This window comes from Vanacampus margaritifer, chromosome 18, assembly GCF_051991255.1.
Source record: "Vanacampus margaritifer isolate UIUO_Vmar chromosome 18, RoL_Vmar_1.0, whole genome shotgun sequence".
Lineage (NCBI taxonomy): Eukaryota > Metazoa > Chordata > Actinopteri > Syngnathiformes > Syngnathidae > Vanacampus > Vanacampus margaritifer.
In genome coordinates this window covers 7,545,315-7,564,481 of record NC_135449.1, presented here as the reverse complement: position 1 = coordinate 7,564,481, position 19,167 = coordinate 7,545,315, and the positions used below count along the sequence as shown (strand labels likewise).

At 41.5% G+C, this 19,167-nt stretch overlaps 4 protein-coding genes across 6 annotated transcripts; 2 read left to right on the top strand and 2 right to left on the bottom strand.

The window, feature by feature from the left end:
- Positions 1–96: 96 nt before the first annotated feature.
- On the bottom strand, positions 97–4,442 carry uqcrc2b (ubiquinol-cytochrome c reductase core protein 2b). 2 transcript variants are annotated; one of them, XM_077550615.1, is made up of 14 exons: positions 4,271–4,442; positions 3,384–3,485; positions 3,010–3,159; positions 2,401–2,465; positions 2,244–2,300; positions 1,969–2,093; positions 1,787–1,884; positions 1,636–1,693; positions 1,457–1,552; positions 1,151–1,350; positions 992–1,072; positions 842–918; positions 564–717; positions 97–425 (listed from the first exon to the last, which is right to left on the bottom strand). In XM_077550615.1, the coding sequence occupies exons 1-14, from the start codon at positions 4,301–4,303 to the stop codon at positions 342–344; spliced, it is 1,380 nt and encodes a 459-aa protein (XP_077406741.1). In that variant the 5' UTR covers positions 4,304–4,442; the 3' UTR covers positions 97–341. The 2 variants fall into 2 exon arrangements, with proteins under 2 accessions (XP_077406741.1, XP_077406742.1); XM_077550616.1 differs by lacking the exon at positions 3,384–3,485 and adding an exon at positions 3,522–3,608 and having other exon boundaries at positions 4,271–4,417.
- A 1,000-nt stretch (positions 4,443–5,442) lies between these two features.
- On the top strand, positions 5,443–6,619 carry snu13b (SNU13 homolog, small nuclear ribonucleoprotein b (U4/U6.U5)). Its single transcript, XM_077550622.1, has 3 exons — positions 5,443–5,695; positions 5,866–5,986; positions 6,196–6,619. Exons 1-3 carry the CDS (start codon positions 5,693–5,695, stop codon positions 6,456–6,458), a joined length of 387 nt encoding a protein of 128 aa, XP_077406748.1. The 5' UTR covers positions 5,443–5,692; the 3' UTR covers positions 6,459–6,619.
- Positions 6,620–6,969: 350 nt separating this feature from the next.
- On the top strand, positions 6,970–12,324 carry crym (crystallin, mu). Of its 2 annotated transcripts, none has more exons than XM_077550619.1 (9): positions 6,970–7,376; positions 8,503–8,653; positions 8,726–8,788; positions 8,853–8,954; positions 10,226–10,409; positions 10,502–10,623; positions 10,724–10,808; positions 10,883–10,946; positions 11,945–12,324. In XM_077550619.1, exons 1-9 carry the CDS (start codon positions 7,210–7,212, stop codon positions 11,973–11,975), a joined length of 969 nt encoding a protein of 322 aa, XP_077406745.1. In that variant the 5' UTR covers positions 6,970–7,209; the 3' UTR covers positions 11,976–12,324. The 2 variants fall into 2 exon arrangements, with proteins under 2 accessions (XP_077406745.1, XP_077406746.1); XM_077550620.1 differs by having other exon boundaries at positions 7,233–7,376; positions 8,493–8,653.
- LOC144038267 (ras-related C3 botulinum toxin substrate 1-like) lies at positions 11,107–14,973 on the bottom strand. Its single transcript, XM_077550621.1, has 6 exons — positions 14,596–14,973; positions 13,538–13,609; positions 13,333–13,450; positions 12,864–12,926; positions 12,322–12,481; positions 11,107–12,166 (listed from the first exon to the last, which is right to left on the bottom strand). Exons 1-6 carry the CDS (start codon positions 14,628–14,630, stop codon positions 12,036–12,038), a joined length of 579 nt encoding a protein of 192 aa, XP_077406747.1. The 5' UTR covers positions 14,631–14,973; the 3' UTR covers positions 11,107–12,035.
- Positions 14,974–19,167: the final 4,194 nt, after the last annotated feature.

Genomic DNA, 19,167 nt, shown 5'->3' with positions numbered 1-19,167 from the left:
TTATTTTGGTTATTTTTTTAATTGTTAAGAGACCATCTGGAGACCCCCGTACATCACACAAACATGCTTTAGCAAGACAACACGCAATTCAGCCAGTCAGGCAGATAGTTTATTCATTATTTTACATGAGCTATACATCATAATGTAAGTGGGCGAATGAGCAGGAACTAATGTTACGATGACCCCCCCCAAAAACAAATCTTACATTAACGAGACCCAAAGGACATAATAGCTCTCAGACCAACAGCACGGAAATCGTCTTCCTATTACAGTGGAGAAAACCAATTCTGCCTTGCTGTGACGAGGTGAAACGACAAGCCGAGGAGGAGGTGGTGGAGGTTTTAGATTTCGTCGACGAAGGGGGTTTTAATAAGTCTCCCGCTGGACGCCATGGTCTTCTTGCCAGACACAAACTTTTTGGCAGCCTGGAAATTAACGCAATAATGAGCATCATTAAAATGTACTTCAGTCATTGAGGAAGTTAAACGAGATCACTCTACATAAGTTGAATGTTTGAATTCTATTGACCAGAGCACAAATTCAGCCGCAAAAGAGGGTCTTACATTAGCCACGTCAGTGAGGGAGACATTGTCGATGTTTTTGGCGATTTCTTCAGGGGTCTGGTAGGATCCGCTAGCCAGCGCTTGAGTGCCCATGGCCTCCAGTAGACCTTCTGAAGTCTCCAGAGACATCAGCAAGTGAGACGTGAGCGACAGCCTTGGCAAAGAAAACAATAGCCGGTTAGAAAGAGTTACTTTTCAGGTTTTTGTACACTAACTGGATTGTTAAAATGGTAAACAATTGAGTGGGATGAATACTTTCATCTTTCTTTCTTACTTACTTGGCCTGAGTGAGGTCGGCGGCTGTGACTCCGCCGTCAGCGACGGCCTTCACCTCGGCAACAGCGGCCTTGACGACCTGCGGAGCACGCAGAAATATTATTTGTCATATTCGGGGAGATTGTGCGGATTAGAGCAACGATTACACTCACGGCGTCAGTAGATCCTGCTTGGGAAATGGTGTAGATTCCAAACAGCCCCGAATCAGAGTAGCTAGCGTTATAAGCACTTACCTGTCAAGATTATTTTTTTTTTTTAATGAATTAAAAATTGCAGAAAAAAAGTGGTTTTATTCCAAGACGTCTACTCACATCAAAGAGGTCAGCGGTTGCCTTGGCAACACCCTGCGTCAATTTGCTGGTTGCATTGGAGCCCCTCTTGATGCGCGGACCGGCTCCCAGCAGGTGCTGCAGAACACTGAAGGCCACAGCCTCACCTGTGCCTGACGCCGCTGCCTCGCTCACAACGGCGGAGTGGACCAGGCTGCTGCTGCTTGGCAGGCGGATCTCACCTGGACAGAAATAGCAATAAAATGACACCCACCTCTAAAAGGCCACAAGATGGCAGCAAACTACAAAAAAAAACAAAGAGGATCATAAAGCAGACGCGTGTCTTACCTCCACGGTACCGAGCTTGAGCGGCTGATGTTCCGGCGCCACTGCGGATGTTGAGGAACTGCTCACCTACTTGCTTCAGAACAGAATGATCCACACCTGAGGACAACAAAAGAAGCATTTAGGTCCCTTTTGTTTTGATTTATTTCTGGAGTGTGTCGACAACTACGCTACATCCTTACCAAGTCCAACAAGCGCCATTCTTGCACTTGTGAAATGATTTTGGACAAATTGGTGCAGCTGAAAAAAAAAATAATAATAATTTAAGCAACAATCAAAGTTAGAGGTGCACTTGATACTATGTTGGAACTAAAATATAACTACAATACTCACATGTTCAGACTGTAAATTGCCAACCATGTAGTCAGGACAATACAGAGAGTTGCTTAGAGCGTTCTTGTAGGCGGCTTCATGGAGACTTTCAACCACGGCTGGAACAAAAGGACGGACAGGAAGGACAATATTTGAAGATTTTGTGTGTGTATCTCATGCTTTGTGAATGTGGACCCACTCACCTATCTGAGGATTCTGTCCTGCTTGGGCCTTCTCAACGTTGACCCTGGGTGTGAGATCGGCCACCTCCCACGGTCGGAACTCTTGCGCCGTTGTCACATTGATCAGGTACTCCATCACTGTGTCGCTATTGAACAAGGATATGAAATTAAGCACTTGCAAATATAGTTGATAAATGGCGGATACATTGATTTTATAAAATGATTTTGAGTTTGTCAGGAAATTAAAAAATTGATGGAAATATGAGGGGATCAAGACATGGTAGGCGCTTCCTTACATGTCATCTCGCAAGCAGTCAACAGTGTAGATCATGTTCTCCCTGGATGAAGATGCACTGCAGAGGCACAAATATATATATATATATATTTTTTTTTTAAATGAGGAAATTATGCCTAAAAGATAAAATATATTGTTTGCTATTCGGGGCCACCTACATCAGTTTCCCTCCAACTGCTTCGATACCGCGGCATATCTTGAAAGCTGAAGCTCCTTTAGTAGTCTGGAAAAGCATAAATAATAAACTATTGCCATCAGCTATTTTAAAAGGCATTACATAACTTTAAATGGATCTGAATTTAAAATTAAGACAGTAAAAACATTTGCGATCTGTGTTTAACATTAGTCAAACTCCACTTAAACACCGTTTGATATTTCAAGCCATTTTTTGGCGCACTTTGGCACCATCGGCTAAAATCTCAGTGTTTGATTTATCCAGATTTTTTTTTTAAATAAATGCCATAATGTGATGTCAATAACTTTCCCCCTCATTTGTGATGTCACGTCAGTTTATGCAGGCGTGTTATTTAGGCTAGTATGCTAATACTTATTGTGTTGATGTGAACATCATTTATTGATTAAATTAACTACTGTAATGAATGCAGCCATTTATGCAACGTTGGTTTATGCAGATGCATGACGTTGATGCTTTATGGTCTTCTCTATTTAGCATCTATAAACAATTCCAAGCTTCTTTTAGGGTGCGCTAATTATTTCTAAACGTGACAAATTAATTACAGCCTGATGACAGCCGTGTCGCATCATACCAAGTTGGCGGCCAGTCGCAGGACTTGGGTCACACCCTGGTTTTCAGGGGTCTCATAACGGCAGCCGGCCTTAACAAACACACCAATCTTAGAAGCTGGTGAGTAATTTTCCAGGGAGGCGATCACCAGTCCACTAGGCAGTCGGGTCACCTGGAGGTACACACAAACAGAGATCTTAGATCATTTTCATCATGTATGATAAAAGTAGCGCCGGATAATAGAGCCTTGAGATAAAATCTTTTATTTTTCACAAAAATCTGATTTTAGCTCAACAGAAGAAATGCATAAAGATCATCGGCAAACAAATTTAACTTCTTCGAAATAACAGAACGATGTCGTCTGGAGCCAGCCTTCCTCCTCACAACATAACATACATGGACATCCTGGAATGAGTGGGCAGGCCCTGGAGCGAGCTTGAGGCCAGGCAGGGGCTCCACAAGAGAGCTGCCTGCCCTGGCAGCTGCATAGAAGCGCCTCTGTGGAGAAGAAAAACAACATCGACCATCACTGACCTGCACATCTTGTGGCTGAAATTTAACATGATTGGCAGCCCTGGTGGTCTCCACCTTATAGGCAGCCTGCGCAGCGTAAAGCCTGGTCTGGAAAAACAGGAAATGGAAGGTGGGATAATACAACTAGCTACAAACAACAGCCCTCATATTCTCAAGTAGCTAATCACAATCACGTTATTATTATTTATATTATTATTATATATTATTATTATTATTATTTTCTATAGTGCTTGTCCTCATTAGTGGTAGTGTTTGGTTTTCAATTTAGTGAGCCTAACATGATTCTGTGTGTGAACCTCAGAAATGTGTGACAGACGTGCTATTGCTGAACACATTCCCCACCATCCTGCTTTTTTTTTTTTTAATTCATAATTATTTCAATGTATTGTAATTCCTTTGCATAGAAGCAGCAACATTTGGAACAGATGAAGCTAAGGTTATGAAGCCTCAAGAACGGGAAGCATACCTTCACTATTTCAATCCACTGAGGTTGTGTGAGATTTGTTTTAACCAGTTTACTGTGTATAACACATTATGTTACTACTACAAGTTATATTATAGCAGTGGTGAAATTAAGTTTAGAGACACAATTTTTCCGAGGTTCAAGTGACAGCACCAGGCTTTTCCCACCGCCAGTCGGGACGTGAACTCGGGAGAATTCCCCATACAGACTGCGTAAAACAAACAGCGACAGAGAGCGAAACCGTTCCGATTATATTCCGGAGGATTGGTTAACAAGTAGTCCTTACCGATAAGTGAGTAAAACCCCGAATCCCCTTCATCTCCCCTCTCCTTCAAGTCAGGACGACGAGGCAATATGGCGGCGTCAAAGTGCCCTCTCGAGCTCCAATTCTTCTTCTTGGTGTTGGTAGGTTGCATGACTGCCATCTACTGGTATGGAGTGTGGATCAAGACTAATAATTAAGAATAATCTAATATCTAATAACTAAATATTGTAATCGCTATACTGTAGTAAATTCTATCAATTAATGACTTACGTAATTTCAATTCCATATCGACATGTGGCGTCGGCGCACCAATAATATACTTTTTTTTTTCGGGTAACGTTTTTTCCCCTTCTTTATTAACAAATTAAGGTTACAGCCTTACAGAAACATTGAAACATACAACTAAGCGGTACACAAACAAAACAGTAAAAACCAACAACATACACACATCATACCACAATGAGATCAAAGAAAAAGGTCACCATGTTATTATAAAGCCGTAAAGCCCTTTTAGACTTACAGAATTGTAGTGAATCCTTAAAAGAAAGAAGTTCCTTATAAAAACCAATAAAGGTTAGCTTAGTCTCTCTAAATTTGCATTTCTGAATTAAAAAATTTGCCATAATGATCAAATTATTCGATGTAAATTGTTTTACCTTATTATCAATTATTACTCCAAATTTTACATTCGTGTAAGTGAAAGACACAGTGCCCAAATCATTAGAAATAGCCCATACACAGAAGCTGTCCCAAAAAAGCTTTGTAAAGATACAAGTAAAAAAAACAAAAAAACAAGTGTTCTTCTGTTTCCATGTTACTGGTGCAAAAAGTACATTCGTTGTCCTCAATATTAAATTTAGAATGCAAAAATTCCTTACATGGATAAATATTGTTAATATTTTTAAATTGTACTTCTTTAGCTTTGGGTGGAATGGGAAAACTTATATATTGGCATCGAATGGATTTAACATTACGATTAGTAATTTTTTCCATTCAATTCCGCCTTCTAAGAGGTAAAAGAAAATATTAATTAGTTAATATTCTTCTAAGAAATTTGATATTAATTTTTTTTGTCCACAAAGAGACAGGTTTGGACACATAAAGAGCGCATACTAGGGACAGTATGCGAGTATAGCAGCGAGCCTTTTAGAATACACATTAGAGCTACCAATAATATACTTTGGAACCGTCGTTAAACCACAGGAAGAAGCAGTGCCATTTCCTGTATCCTTCAGCATCGTAACTGCGCATGCGCGCCACCCTACACGTGAAGCAAACGTTTGAGCTTGCGACGAATAGCAACATTTGTGCATTCCGTAGCAGTGCGAAAAATAAATCTTTTAATTTCGCGTTTTGTTGTTCCTCTATCCCCAACGAAAGGGAAATACTCCTCCGTGAAGCATTTCGCCGAGAGGGACGAAATACCAAGACGAATTTTTCACAATGGTGAGTGGCTAACAGAATGGAACCAAACACGCTATTAGCATGTGTATGCTAACTACTTACTAGCTTCAAAGTAGCTAATTGGAGCTCATCTTTAAAATCACTGCGGCACTATTGGTGCATTTTACTTCATCTGACTGTGTGGTTATAAAACGCGTGTATTTTGTGTGCAGTCCGAAGCCCCAGTTAACCCGAAGGCCTACCCGCTGGCCGACGCCACGTTCACCAAAACCATCCTGGACTTGGTACAGCAAGCCTCCAACTACAAGCAGCTGAGGAAGGGGGCCAATGAAGGTAAGGGTCCTCTTGGCTAATCTGAAATCATTTTAGTTTAATATAGTTCAGATTTCTCTCCTTGACAGTGACGTTACTATCTATGTGAATACTTTAAAAAGTTTTTTTTTTTTTAAATCAACTAAGTTTGGGAAACACTGAATTAAAGGGTTGTTGGCATTAACCCCCCCCCCCAACCTTATACTAATAACCACTGTTTCTCCCCCCAGCTACAAAGACCCTGAATAGAGGAATCGCTGAATTCATCGTCATGGCTGCTGATGCTGAACCACTAGAGATCATCCTCCACCTTCCGTTGCTCTGCGAGGACAAGAACGTCCCGTATGTGTTTGTTCGTTCCAAACAGGCCCTAGGTCGCGCCTGTGGGGTGTCGCGACCCGTCATCGCTACCTCAATCACCATAAAGGAGGGCTCTCAGCTCAAACCCCAGATCCAGACGATCCAAATGGCTATCGAGAGACTGCTTGTGTAAAAAATGTTTTAAAAAAATCACCATTCATACCGAAAAATAAGTTTCAACTTAGATATTTTCAAGTTATGAATCATGTGAGACAAAAATAGTTTTTAGTTAGGACCACTTATGATTGTTTGTCAAGGCATTGCCTGATTCATAATAAATCTTTTTTTTTATAACGTGTTCTCTATTTTGTATTCTTGTTTTGTGACACTGCATACACTTCATAATCAAATACCTTATGTGAAATACATTTTTTTATGTTGCGAACCCCCAAGCTACAGCTGACCAACCCTGTGGTCTCCTATTTGAGAACCAGCAGTTCCTTCGGACCCTTGCCGCACTTGACACTAAAATTGAGCGCAAACGACTCAAAATTACTAAAAACCGCGCTCCAAACATGGTTCTGGCCGGGGGGGGGGACGCTCGATTAAAAACACCATTCGTATGTAACTTCAAACATTCAGCGTGTGCGTCCTCTGCTGGGCACATGTTGTATTGCACCCATGCCACTCGTTTCTATGTTGACAACTTTTGACCATAACATTTAAACCCAATGGGCACTGGCCTTACAATTAGAACTAACGTCGATTCCCACGACCATCTTTTCACCCAGAAAGTACGTCAAAAGTCAAGCGGTTAGCTCCACCCACTTCCAAACCAACCCGAAGCTGCATGCAGACAAGCAAAGGGCAAGAAGTCGCTCCACTCCAGAGTTTGGCCACGACTACAAAAAGATCCCAAGACGGCAAGCAGACGTTCTGCAGCCATGGCCGAGCCACCAGTTGTCATTTCGGAACAGCAAGTTTCTCGTCTGTTACACTACGGGGAGCTTATTCCTCGTCTGGAGGAAGCTTTAGCTAAATTTTCACGAAGGGACAGTTCGGAGGTGATTCAACCTGTGAGGTCTACCCTGCCTTTGCAGAAATGTAACGGGTAAGCTAGCATTAATATGCTATGTATTAAGAGTTTCGATTTTATTGACTTTTTTCCCTTTCCATAAAAAGTCAATCCAATGACAAACTTATTTTAACATATGAACGTGTCCCTGTAAACACAACCCTCACGTTTTCGTAAAACTTTTTAACCTAAGACTATCAAACAGGCAGCACGGTGGCTGACTGGTTAGCACGTCCGCCTCCCAGTGCAGAGGACGTGAGATCGAGTCCGGGCTTCGGCCTACCTGGGTGGAGTTTGCATGTTCTCCCCGTGCTTGCGTGGGTTTTCACCGGGTACTCCGGTTTCCTCCCACATCCCAAAGACATGCATGGCAGGTTAATTGAACACTCCAAATTGTCCCTAGGTGTGATTGTGAGTGTGGTTGTTCGTCTCTGTGTGCCCTGCGATTGGCTGGCAACCAGTTCTGGGTGTACCCCGCCTACTGCCCGAAGCCAGCTGGGATAGGCTCCAGCACCCCCGCGACCCTTGTGAGGAAAAAGCGGCCAAGAAAATGGATGGCTGGATGGACTATCAAACAAACGTAACCCCGCTTGTCTTCAGTGCAAACAATGGGATAGAGCCACGGACGTCCGGGTTTTACACATTACACATTAGCGCCGTTTCCGGCCACTGCCGGCCGCGTTCCAACACTCGCACCCCTACCCCTGCGCCCCTCAACCCGCGCGCTCCCGCTCATGGCGGGAGGGTGTCTCGGCTATCTGAAATGCTTCGGACACTGAGACAGACACGACACACTCGCAGCCTCGCACCCGTTCAACTGGAACACGCAAGCCCACACATCGGCGAAACGGAAACAAAGTTGATGGGTGAAAACCCGGAAGTTCCGCCTCCTCCGTGGCATATAATCCATTGTAGGAAAGTAGTAATTGTTAGGCCAATGCATTTGAGATGATATTTTAAAGCATTTTTGGGATCACTGTATTGAAATGCAGTGTTCACCATATATTTATCTGTATTTATTTAACCATTATTTATCCTGTTAATCGAGAAAAGATTCACATTTGCAATGACGACCTTGCTGTAGACAGCAGAGTAAAAATAGATAGATAGATAAAGACACTGGGGATCTGTTTACAATTGTGAAAAAAAAAGTTCTCGACAGATACATGGGTTTGATGCCAACATACATGGAAAACGACGGAATCTTGTGCACAAAGTTTGTGGGCGTCTACAACAGGAAGAAAGGTTCCGACCTACCAGCGGTTCAAGCCACTGTTGTACTGCTGGACCCCGTGAGCGGAAACATGAAGGCCGTGAGTAGCACTCGCGTGTGTGTGTGTGTGACCGCTGCACTTCACTGGGGTAACATTCGCACCCATGTCCAGGTGATGGAGGGAAACGTCATCACTTGCATGAGGACGGCCGCTGCCTCGGCCATCTCTGCTAAGGTTTGCGCTCTCCTTCTCGCGTTTGGCATTTAGAGGCCACTAAGTGTGGACATCATTTGTGCAGTTGCTGATGCCGCCCCAAGCAGAGGTTCTGGCCATCTTGGGAACAGGACAACAAGCCCTGAGCCACTACAGTATCTTCTCTGAGATGTTTTCATTTAAAGAGGTACTAAAGATAGTTTATTAATTAATTAGATTAATCGGACGATATGGCTCTTTTAAAATAGGCCGATTTTTGGCGCACAAAGACAAAGATAATGACAAAAATTTGGGAAGAAAATAGTCGATTTTTTGGTCTTGTAAAATTAAACAAATATCAAACAATATTAATAATATATATTAATATAAAAAAAAAATGCCATGTTTTCTCTACCTTGGAAGGACTGACCTCGCCATTTTAAAACCAAACGTGAACCTTGAGCACAAGTTTGCCCTCACCTACGGATTTGTCACATCAACGCTTGTTTAATCATTTACACCTGTAATAAAATCCAGTGCAAGATCTGTAGCAAAAAAAAAAAAAAAAGATTACTAGAATAGCTGTCGGTAGGGCGTAGACGCTGGCAAAGCTAAACTGTAAACAAAAGTGAAAAAGAAATTCATGCAGTATTGTACTTGTATTCATTTGTTCATCAAATAGTTAACAAATTAAATATTGTTTTATTTCTGGCTGGAATGTATTATTAACAACAAAGTGACTCAAAGTGAAAGTAATGAGGTTCTTTCTTCAGTGGAAATTTGTTATGTAGTTAAACCTCATAATCAGCAAAAGGTGCTTCCTAACAGTGTTCAAGGCTTATTTGGTGTCGGTCAATAATGTGCATGGGCAGTTGTTGATAAAGTTTTTAAGTTTAAGTTTTTAACCAGCAAGCCATTCACTGATTTATTATTATTTTTAATCTGGTACAGTTTATGTATGATAAGTCTTGTGTTCTTCCTCCCATTCATTTTGGATGTAATTCCACCGTCGGCCACTGGAGGGTGGCACACAATTATTGTAGACTGTAAAGAAGACGAAGTATTTCAAGATAAGAACGCGAAATCCTCTATATCCTTGTTTTTATGCCTTAGTGTGCCACAACTGTAGGTTCATTTAGTAATATGCATATTTGGGCATTATTGGTGATATATTTTTGTGAGAAGTTTGTCATTTTGGAAAAAAAATGGGATGTGATTATTCTAAACACAGGGCTGCTACACCAATAATTTTTCGTATCCGTTGCTCTGTGTTTTGTATTATTTTAAGCGTTTGTGTAAAGACTAAAAAAAATTAAGTGTTTTTAACAGGCCTAGGAAGTATTTAAAGAGGGGAGGAGGGATTACTGTACTAATAACAAACATAATTTAAGTTTGTTCACCATGATTCACTGCAGCTGCGTCTGATGTGCATGACTTTTTGTTTACAGTGTTTACCTTAACCTTGAATCTTCTTGAAAGGTGCGAGTGTGGGGCCACAGGAAACAAGGGATGGACAACTTTCAGAGCTCCATCAGTGATCCCGTTATCCTCTGCCACTCAGCGGAGGCGGCAGTGAAGGGAGCTGACGTCATAGTGACGGTAACCTCAAGTTCAGAACCGGTGCTCTTTGGAAAGTGGGTCAAAGCGGGAGCCCACGTGGCAGGTAGGTTGACGTAGGGGAAATAGCTTTTTTTTCCCTAGTTGCCAACCATAACCATAAAAAAATAAAAATAAATCTTGTTACCGATTGCGCAGTGGTGGGAGCTTGCAGGCCAGACTGGCGAGAGGTGGATGACGTGCTGATGAAGGAGGCGGTGGTGTATGTTGACAGCAGGGAGGGAGCCATGGTCGAATCTGGTGACATCATCCTCTCCAAGGTCAGCCATTTTCTTCTTTCTTTCTTCAATTCAATCAACTTTTTGTTGGCCTTCTTGGTAGTACTGAAGTTTATGGGTGACGCCGTTGTTGTTTTTCCAGGTAGAAGTGTTTGCAGAGATCGGAGAAGTTATCAATGGAGGAAAACCTGCACTCAGAGAGAAGACAACGGTGTTTAAATCCCTTGGTGAGCACTACCTGGTACTTGGATTATTTACCTCCCCTAGTCATACAAAATAATTAAGAGTTTGTTTTTGACAGGAATGGGGGTTGAAGATGCAGTGAGTGCCAAGTTGGTGTTTGACCGGTGGAAATCAACAACCAAGTAACCATGAAGTTACTTACCTCCAAATTTATTATGCATCCATTTTTGGTATTATTTGACCTGATGAGGTTCCAGAAGTGTTGGGCAAAAAACTGATCACTCAATCACCATGCTTCAGAAAATTACTCAAATCCTAAAAATGCAAGACACACATCAATCATACCATTTTTGTTGATTTTATTTACTTATAAAACATGAAATGATATCATATTAGGCAAAACTGTCAATCAAAGTGTGCACGATGATGCGCCACTGAAACAAGGAGTCCAGACGTCGACTTGATCGTTGCTCATTTAGGGGGTGGGGGGGGGGGCAATACGTTCAAAACTCACAGCTGACGATCACATTGTACGACACACTTGGCTCCTCGTGATACAACGCAACAGGCGGGATATCAAGACGACAATAAAAAGAGCTTGTGAAATGTTAATGTCGGGAAAACAACTAAGGTAAGACATTCAACTAACAAAATCGCTGCATTTTCACCATTAGTATTGAAATACCGAACTTGCATGAATGACTTCCATATTAACTCACCGAGCACCGTGTTGTGCCGAGAATCACGTAGGGCCGTTAAAACGACGCTCGTCACCAAGCATTCAACAGCTTCTTCATAAACAGGATGCATTATGTAGCAATTCCAGTAAATAATAATTTTTTAAAAAAAAGAATCAAGCTTTTTTTTTTTTTTTTTTTACTGTTTGCTGACTTTATAGTCAGTAAGTAAACAATAGGTCCTTCGTTCACAATAAAAAGACAAATAACTTTTAAAATGTTTTTACCACCGCCTGGAAGTGGATTTCGGGGGTGCAGAACCCAATGTTTTCCTCTCATGGCGATGTCATGTCATGAAGGCCTCAGGAATTTCTATAAAGTAAAATGTCTTCAAAAAGGTCTCACAACTTACTTCATCATCTCAACATTGAATAGAAAAGTGTTGACTTAATTAAGCAGCCAATATGCTCTTGATCTTTTTTTTTCTTTTTCTTTTTTTTAAGGACAAGAGCATTGATAGAAGAAAAAAACTGAGGAAAGCCAGGGCCTTCCCTCTTGGTGGGCGTGTTTGGACTGTTTCCGGTGCTCCTGCTTTTACAAAACGCTGCACTTCCTTCTCCTCTTCTTGGCGGGCGGTGGGCACAGGACCGCCCGGATGGCTTCGTCGAAAACTGTTTTAAGGCCGCGCTGCGTCAACGCTGAGCACTCCAGATACTTTACAGCACCTGGTGGGGGAAATGCAGCAATTAAAAAACAATTAACCTAAAAGCAAAGCAAACTTTTGTGCATATTTGATTTTGAAAACCCAACAGGTGGGTCAGGTTATTTGTAGATGAAGTAAAAAAATAAATAAAAATGCACATCTGTGTGCGTCACTCACTTATTTCTTTCGCCATGGCCAAGCCTTGAGGGTAGATTATGGGCGCGAGTTTCTTCTCCTTGAGCTTCTCGATGGTGTCCTTGTCATCCCTCAGGTCGAGCTTGGTGCCCACCAGGATGATGGGGGTGTTGGGGCAGTGGTGTCTCACCTCGGGGTACCACTAATGAGCAAAGACAGTGGACAGTGAGCCACCTCAAAGACAACATAAGATGGAGGAAGAAAAAAAAGAAGTTATTAGCTCTTTGACTGCCAAAAACGTTAAATAACGTTTAGTAAAATCCTATGGAGGAGTGCCAAAGACGTTAAAAGACGTTTGTTTCCAAACAGAGGTGAAACTAACCATTTTCTATCGTTGATTACTGAAAAACGGAATAAGGTAGAAACAAACTTTTTTTTTCTGATGAAAGATGAGAGTCCAATCTTTCATTTGGTAGTATGTGTGTTTCCATAGTCCAAAATGCTTAAATCGGCTGGCACCCACGGCATCCCTTTTCTGAAAACGTCTGGCAGTCAAAGAGTTAAAAGAGAGGCTGTATTCTCACCTTAGCGCGGACATTTTCAAAAGAGGCGGGACTAACTAGCGAGAAGCAAATCAGGAATACATCCTAGAAGGGGGGAAAACAAAGTTAAAAAGTGTTGTCTAGTCTAGTTGACGTGATGGAATGTATCCTGAAAAACTGATGAATGCGCAACAACAACAAATCAGGAATGGTGTGAATACTTTTGCACAACATGGTAATCCTGCAGAAACTATGTGTTCTCTTAAGACTGCCTCCCACTTTCTAAGGCACAGAGGCAGATTTGTAGTGAAGACAAAAGGCAGTAAACAACAGCTCCTTTCACTCCCTCCAGCTGCCTTGCAGACAGTGTATAGGTACTATGGATACAAGGCTCCATATTGCTGAGTGTGCACGCTCTCGTCTGGGCCCGCGAATGACTCAAGACGGCCGGTGGCTCGCTGAAGGCGTGACAGCACGGCGCGCGACAAGCCAACAATGCCAGTCTACGTACGGTCTGCGGGTAGGACAGCGGCCTGAGTCGGTCGTAGTCCTCCTGTCCCGCAGTATCCCAGAGGCCGAGGTTCACTGGCTTGCCGTCCACCATCACGTTTGCTGAATAGTTGTCGAAGCTGAAAGCAGAAATTAAAAAAAAAAAAAAATCATATAGGCGAAAAAAAACACAATTGTTAAAGTCACTATGTTCTAGTGTGGCTTACACAGTGGGGATGTACTCTCCGGGGAAAGCATTGGTAGTGTAGCTGATGAGCAGGCATGTTTTACCCACAGCCCTGAAAAAATTACAAATAAATAATCATCACTAAAGTGTACATGTTCTCCTGTACTCCAGCTTCATTACATATTCTAAAAACAAGTTTGGGTCATAGAGGAAACTAATTGTCCAGAGATACGTGAACGTCCAGTAACCTTATGGTAACATATAATGTGAAACATCATAGATGGGCTCATGAATACGCATCAATAGATTTGAACACAAAACAGTGCAGCAAAATAAAAAGAAAGATAAACACAGGCATATTACAATGTACTCTGGCGGCAGCCCTTATTTTTTTTAACAGTCCATGCTAGAGTAAGCAGAAGGAAGTAATGCTGTGATTTTATGTTCTTTTTCTCTCCATGATATGCATTTACAGTATAACCAGTTCAAAAGGGGTTTGTGTTTTTGAAAAAGGTTTAATTAAACTTGAAAAATGGCGTCATCACTATTGCAAGACGTAACATGTATATATTATTTTGTGGAAGTTCATACAAGCTAATGTTCGACGAAAAAAGGAACAAAAACTAAGTCAAAAATCTATACTAACACTATAATGTAATTGTCATTTGCATTTTGTAGAAGATGAAAGTGAACAATCAACTGAAATCAGACATTTCTGTGTTACTTGGTTTTAAAACCATAACGCCCACCCAGCCCTTGTAACATGTCCTGCGTCCAAAGGTTGCTCGATACGTCAGCTTGCGTTATCATGAAAAATGCTCACAGCAAAGTTAATACTTAATAGTGACCATTACACTGTATCACTGCCCTATTGATAAACAATATACATTTTAAAAATATTTGTGTCTAATGCATGAGATGTGAGGATAAGTGTGCCTGCTGAGCTATCTGGAGCAACAGCTGTCGCTCATATTGGTAGCCTGTTAGCCGCTAACTGGGTCAATGTTAAATAAAAAAACAACAACACATTAAATACTTAACAGTGATCATGGCGGTTTTAGAGGTAACCAAAAACGTATAAAGTAAAGTAGAACTCACCCGTCACCCACTACCACACACTTAATGGCTTGCATTTGGGAAGCGCTCCTTGCTTAGCTCAGTTAGCTTAGCCGGCTAACGCCAGTCGAAAATCAACAAGTCCTTAAAAAAAAAAAGTTAAGACGTGAACGCGACAGTGCTTGAATGGAAAATAGTTGGATATCGAAGGAGATATTGGCACACTCCCGTAGTTTACACGTCAAGATAAGGTGCACAGATACGCCAAAGTTGGAAAAAGGGAAGGCAACACCCAGGAAGAAAAAAAACTCTGTAGTCGAGATTAAAGGGGAAAACTGCCCCAGTTTGTGGAGAGATGAAGCCGGAGAATCCCTGCAAGGCACATCCGGTCAAACCAGGACAGGTAAATGCTGCCACCTGCTGCTTGTAACTAGGACTACATACAATTTATCCAAAGTAGAGTAGAACGATTGCAAATCAATCTTAAATGAAGTCAGAATCACCATCATCTAATGCAAACCAACGCACGAGATGCATTAATATTTATTTATTTATTATTTACATTTATCCAAATGGAGATAACCGTCCCCAGTAAGCATTAGCGGTGGCGGAGGAGGAAATAGAGGTGGGGGATTAAAAAGGAGGATAAAGACTAAAGAGGAGCTACAACGGAAGATGTAAAAATGACACAAGAGGAAAAAAATGTTTAGAGGGACAATTCACACAAACTCAGGAGGCAAATATATTTTACAATCTACCGCAGCCTTTAACAAAGCTCCGACTTCAAGTCAAGCAGCGGGTACACTACGCAAAACTGTACATTTAAACAGTCGTTTTTGTATATTGGGGTCCACAGGAAGTCTGCTGTCACCTGATTTAGTAAAAAAAGTCAACATTTCCAAAGAGCAATCAGAGATGCAGTACATGCCTGCAATCCATTTCCCCTGTTTCAATGAGCTCATGAAACAGATGGTTGAACCCAGCTGAGGTTGTTCCTTTGGTGCAGCAGTTGTCTCCAGGTCCTGCACAACCAAAAACTACTCTGAGCTAGGGGGTTTAACAAAAAAATATGTTTCTGAGTTGACTATGACTATACTCTGAGCAACTTGGTGGCTCAGAGAAACCTTTTGATGCTTTTGAAGGAGTAGTCAACCCCAAAAATGTCTATGCAGCCCCACTAAACACAGTCTTCTGATTAATATTGCGTTTGTGACATATGAATTAAGCAGCAAAATCCACATTTTTTTTTTTATCCATCTCAGGGGCGGCCATTTTGCCACTTGCTGTCCATTGAAAATGACATCACAGAAGCAACCAATCACGGCTCACCTGTTTTGTGAAGCTGAGCTGCGATTGGTCGTTACCACTCTTGTGATAATGACGAGATCGTCATTATTTCAATGTAGGCTATTTTTGTGACATTTTTGATTGGTGATGCGCTATGAAGGTCCGTAAACACTGAAGTAGAGAACAGACCTCACTATCGCCATAGATAGCCCTACTGTACATATGCCCGACTTTTATCATTTAAATCAATGTAATATCCAGTGAGAAGGAAACAAATGAAAATCTCACAAAGGACGCGCAGCATATGCAGATCGTTAGTCATCACATGGGGGGGGGGGGGGGGGGCTTTTTAGGTCACATGGAGTCACAAAGCTATGTTTATCTGATCAGAAAAGAAACGCGGCATGGTAACAAAAGGACAAGAGTCATCTTGGGGATCCGATTGGATCAGATGTAATGGAGCTGTGAGGTGAGTCACATGCTGATGCTGGATGTGACGACAAATGGTTGTGGTCCTTCATAGATGAGATAAAAATGGAGCCTGTCCCAACTGACTTTAGGCAGAGTGAGACTAAACCAAGACTGGTTAGAGCGCTAGCGATACTAAACTAGCATTAGCACTGTAAACAAGCTAATGATAGCCTAGCATAGGTGGCATGACTAATTCATGGTAGAGAGATTCTATAATACTATATTTATCATTTTAATTTTTTATTTCGGAATGTACAATCAATTAAAAATCAAAAAGAGGTGATATAGGCACCTGCTGAGCAGATTTTTTTGTCATCCAGAACAATGAGCAGCCAGTTTAAAAAAAAAAAAAAGAAGCCTTAGAGAGGAATTAGGAAATGTGTTTGTCTCTGTTTGTGATAAAAAAAAAGTTGCATTTGTGGTCATTTTGATCACTTGTTGTGATATAATTGTTTTTGTTTTTGTGTGTTCCAATTCAGCCCCCAGGGAAAGCACTCGCCTACATTTCCTAGAAGGCTTGTCAACAACTCTTTGCATGAAACAAAATCTGAAGATCTATTTCCAATAGCCTTGGGAATGTGTTGCCAAGCCTCCGAATACTTTTTGATCCGGAGTGTAGTTTAAATCAAACAACAAATATGAGAATACGGCAGAGTTGTGTTATTTCCCTTTGCATTCAATTAACAGAAGTGGCTTTCATTATCAGAATCAATGCATGGCAAATGACCGTATCAGCCCGTATGCGTGTGCTCGGCCTCGCTGCACACGAACGTGGTCATCTGTATGCACTCGGCAACTCTCCGGGTCACTTCATCCTCAGCTCCCTACATGTGTGCATGACATATCTCAATGCGGCTGACTTGTATTGCCTTGTAGGGGCTTGGCTTCAAGCACATCCGTTCAAATTTGTTATTTTCTTCTTAAAATATGACGACATTTTAGTGGCGGCTGGGATGGAGTTTATAGGTCAAAAATTAATCAGCAAGGAATGAATAATAATTCGGACTCTCATGTGATTTATGCACATCCTCATTCATTTGCAGGACATGTGCTTTGTATCTAGATGGCTAAACGGAGTGCGTATTGTGACAACACATGTGTCAAGTTAGTGTTTCATTGATTACAGGACTTTGGCACGGCTGAACCGTGGGATTTGGAGAGTAACAGTCCCATCGTATTTAGTCTGGAACTGAAAACGCGGATGTCAAACATGCATATAATAACATGGAATAACCTACCGGTACTGAAAGTGTCTCATTTGAAGAAAGCAGTTGGTGCCTTCCTTGCGGCTTCTGAGGTTGCCGCAATTACATGGTCACATGCTTCAAATGACTTGTGGCTATAGAATTTGTTGATGCCTAAGGGGGGGGGGGGTGTACTGTCAGAAAGCAAATGGCAAGATGAAGAAGAAATCACTTTTTTTTAAACTGGTTTTAAAAATGTGTTTATATTTTGCGTGTCTAGAAATTATTTTTCCAAGGATATCATTTCAAAACTTGACCTTTAACCCTAATCCACTATAGACTTCCTTTTTTGTATTAAGACAGTTTTTGTCAGGATATCCTTCTCATGCCTCGCCAATTGACATTGGAGCAGTGTGGCAAAATTGCCGCCTGGCAAAAAGTTTTCCTCTCCAGCAGTGCAACGCCAATTCGAGAAGATTTATGGCTGTCGTCTCACTCCTACACGTAGTTGGCTACAATTTACGCCATTCGTGGCAAGTTTCGTGCAACCAGATCTGTTCTTAACCCTGGAGAACCCAAGAAACCTTTTATTCTTTGGAAAATTATGAATTATACATTAAATAACTGCTATAAATTCACTGAACACCAAAATATATGTTTTTTCAAAAAAAGATATTCGCTAATTTAGGATTAGGGCGAAATTTGACCCTTTGGGATTTAGGGGTATCATTTCGAAAAATCAGAACAACAAAAACTGTCAGTAAACTATTTAGAATTTAAGAAAATAATCAATCAAATACACAGCTACATTGAACAATTTTTTTGTTTTATTTGTGCCATTTTAGCCATCTTGTTACCACCACTCTGGCTCATGTAAGTGCAATATTCATCCACTAGATGGCCCCATGCAGGGGTCAGAAGTGGCACTCTGGACTTTTGAAGTTACATTTGTAAAAAAAAAAAAAAGGTCTCTGTTATTTGAGTAGCAGAATTTATAGGGGCCAAATTTGACCCCGTGGGTTCTCCAGGGTTAATCTTGGCCTGCTACTACCACCACCACTGGTGAAAACAGTTGATCATAATCTTACACTTGAAGCTTTTGAGAGGTTGCTTCGGGTAAAACTATCACTCTTCTAAGCATCCGCTGAATCAAGATTTTGTTGGTGCATTTAAGTGCAGACGCCTGCTCTATGAGTTTCACATTTTCACCAGCCTTTTAGAACACCTTGTATTTAATTTTACACAACTGTATTATTATGATCAAATATGCATTGCGGAGCAATGACATGGTATCAAAAAGGCAAGTCGAGCTGTTTCAAATATTCTACTGTCACATTGCTAAGTACAAAAATAAAATATTAGCCACAGCTCTAATTATGATCCGATGCAGTTCCACACGAGCGCAATTATACAGGCACATGACGCGAGTTAGAGCAATACTTCCTGTGTGTCCCTGCCAATGCGAACTCGTGACTCAGCTCACTTTTCCAGGGACGATCCCTGACCCGAGTCCGGGAAGGGGTTGAGGCTGAGGACTCATTGTGCGACACCACAGGGGACAATGGAAGAAAGTTTGCGAAAAGGAAGTGAAGTGACGGAGACGCCCTCATCCTGCGCCCTCCGTTTGACGTCCTGATGTCACGTGTGCCGTTTATGTCATTGGAGGGTGTAA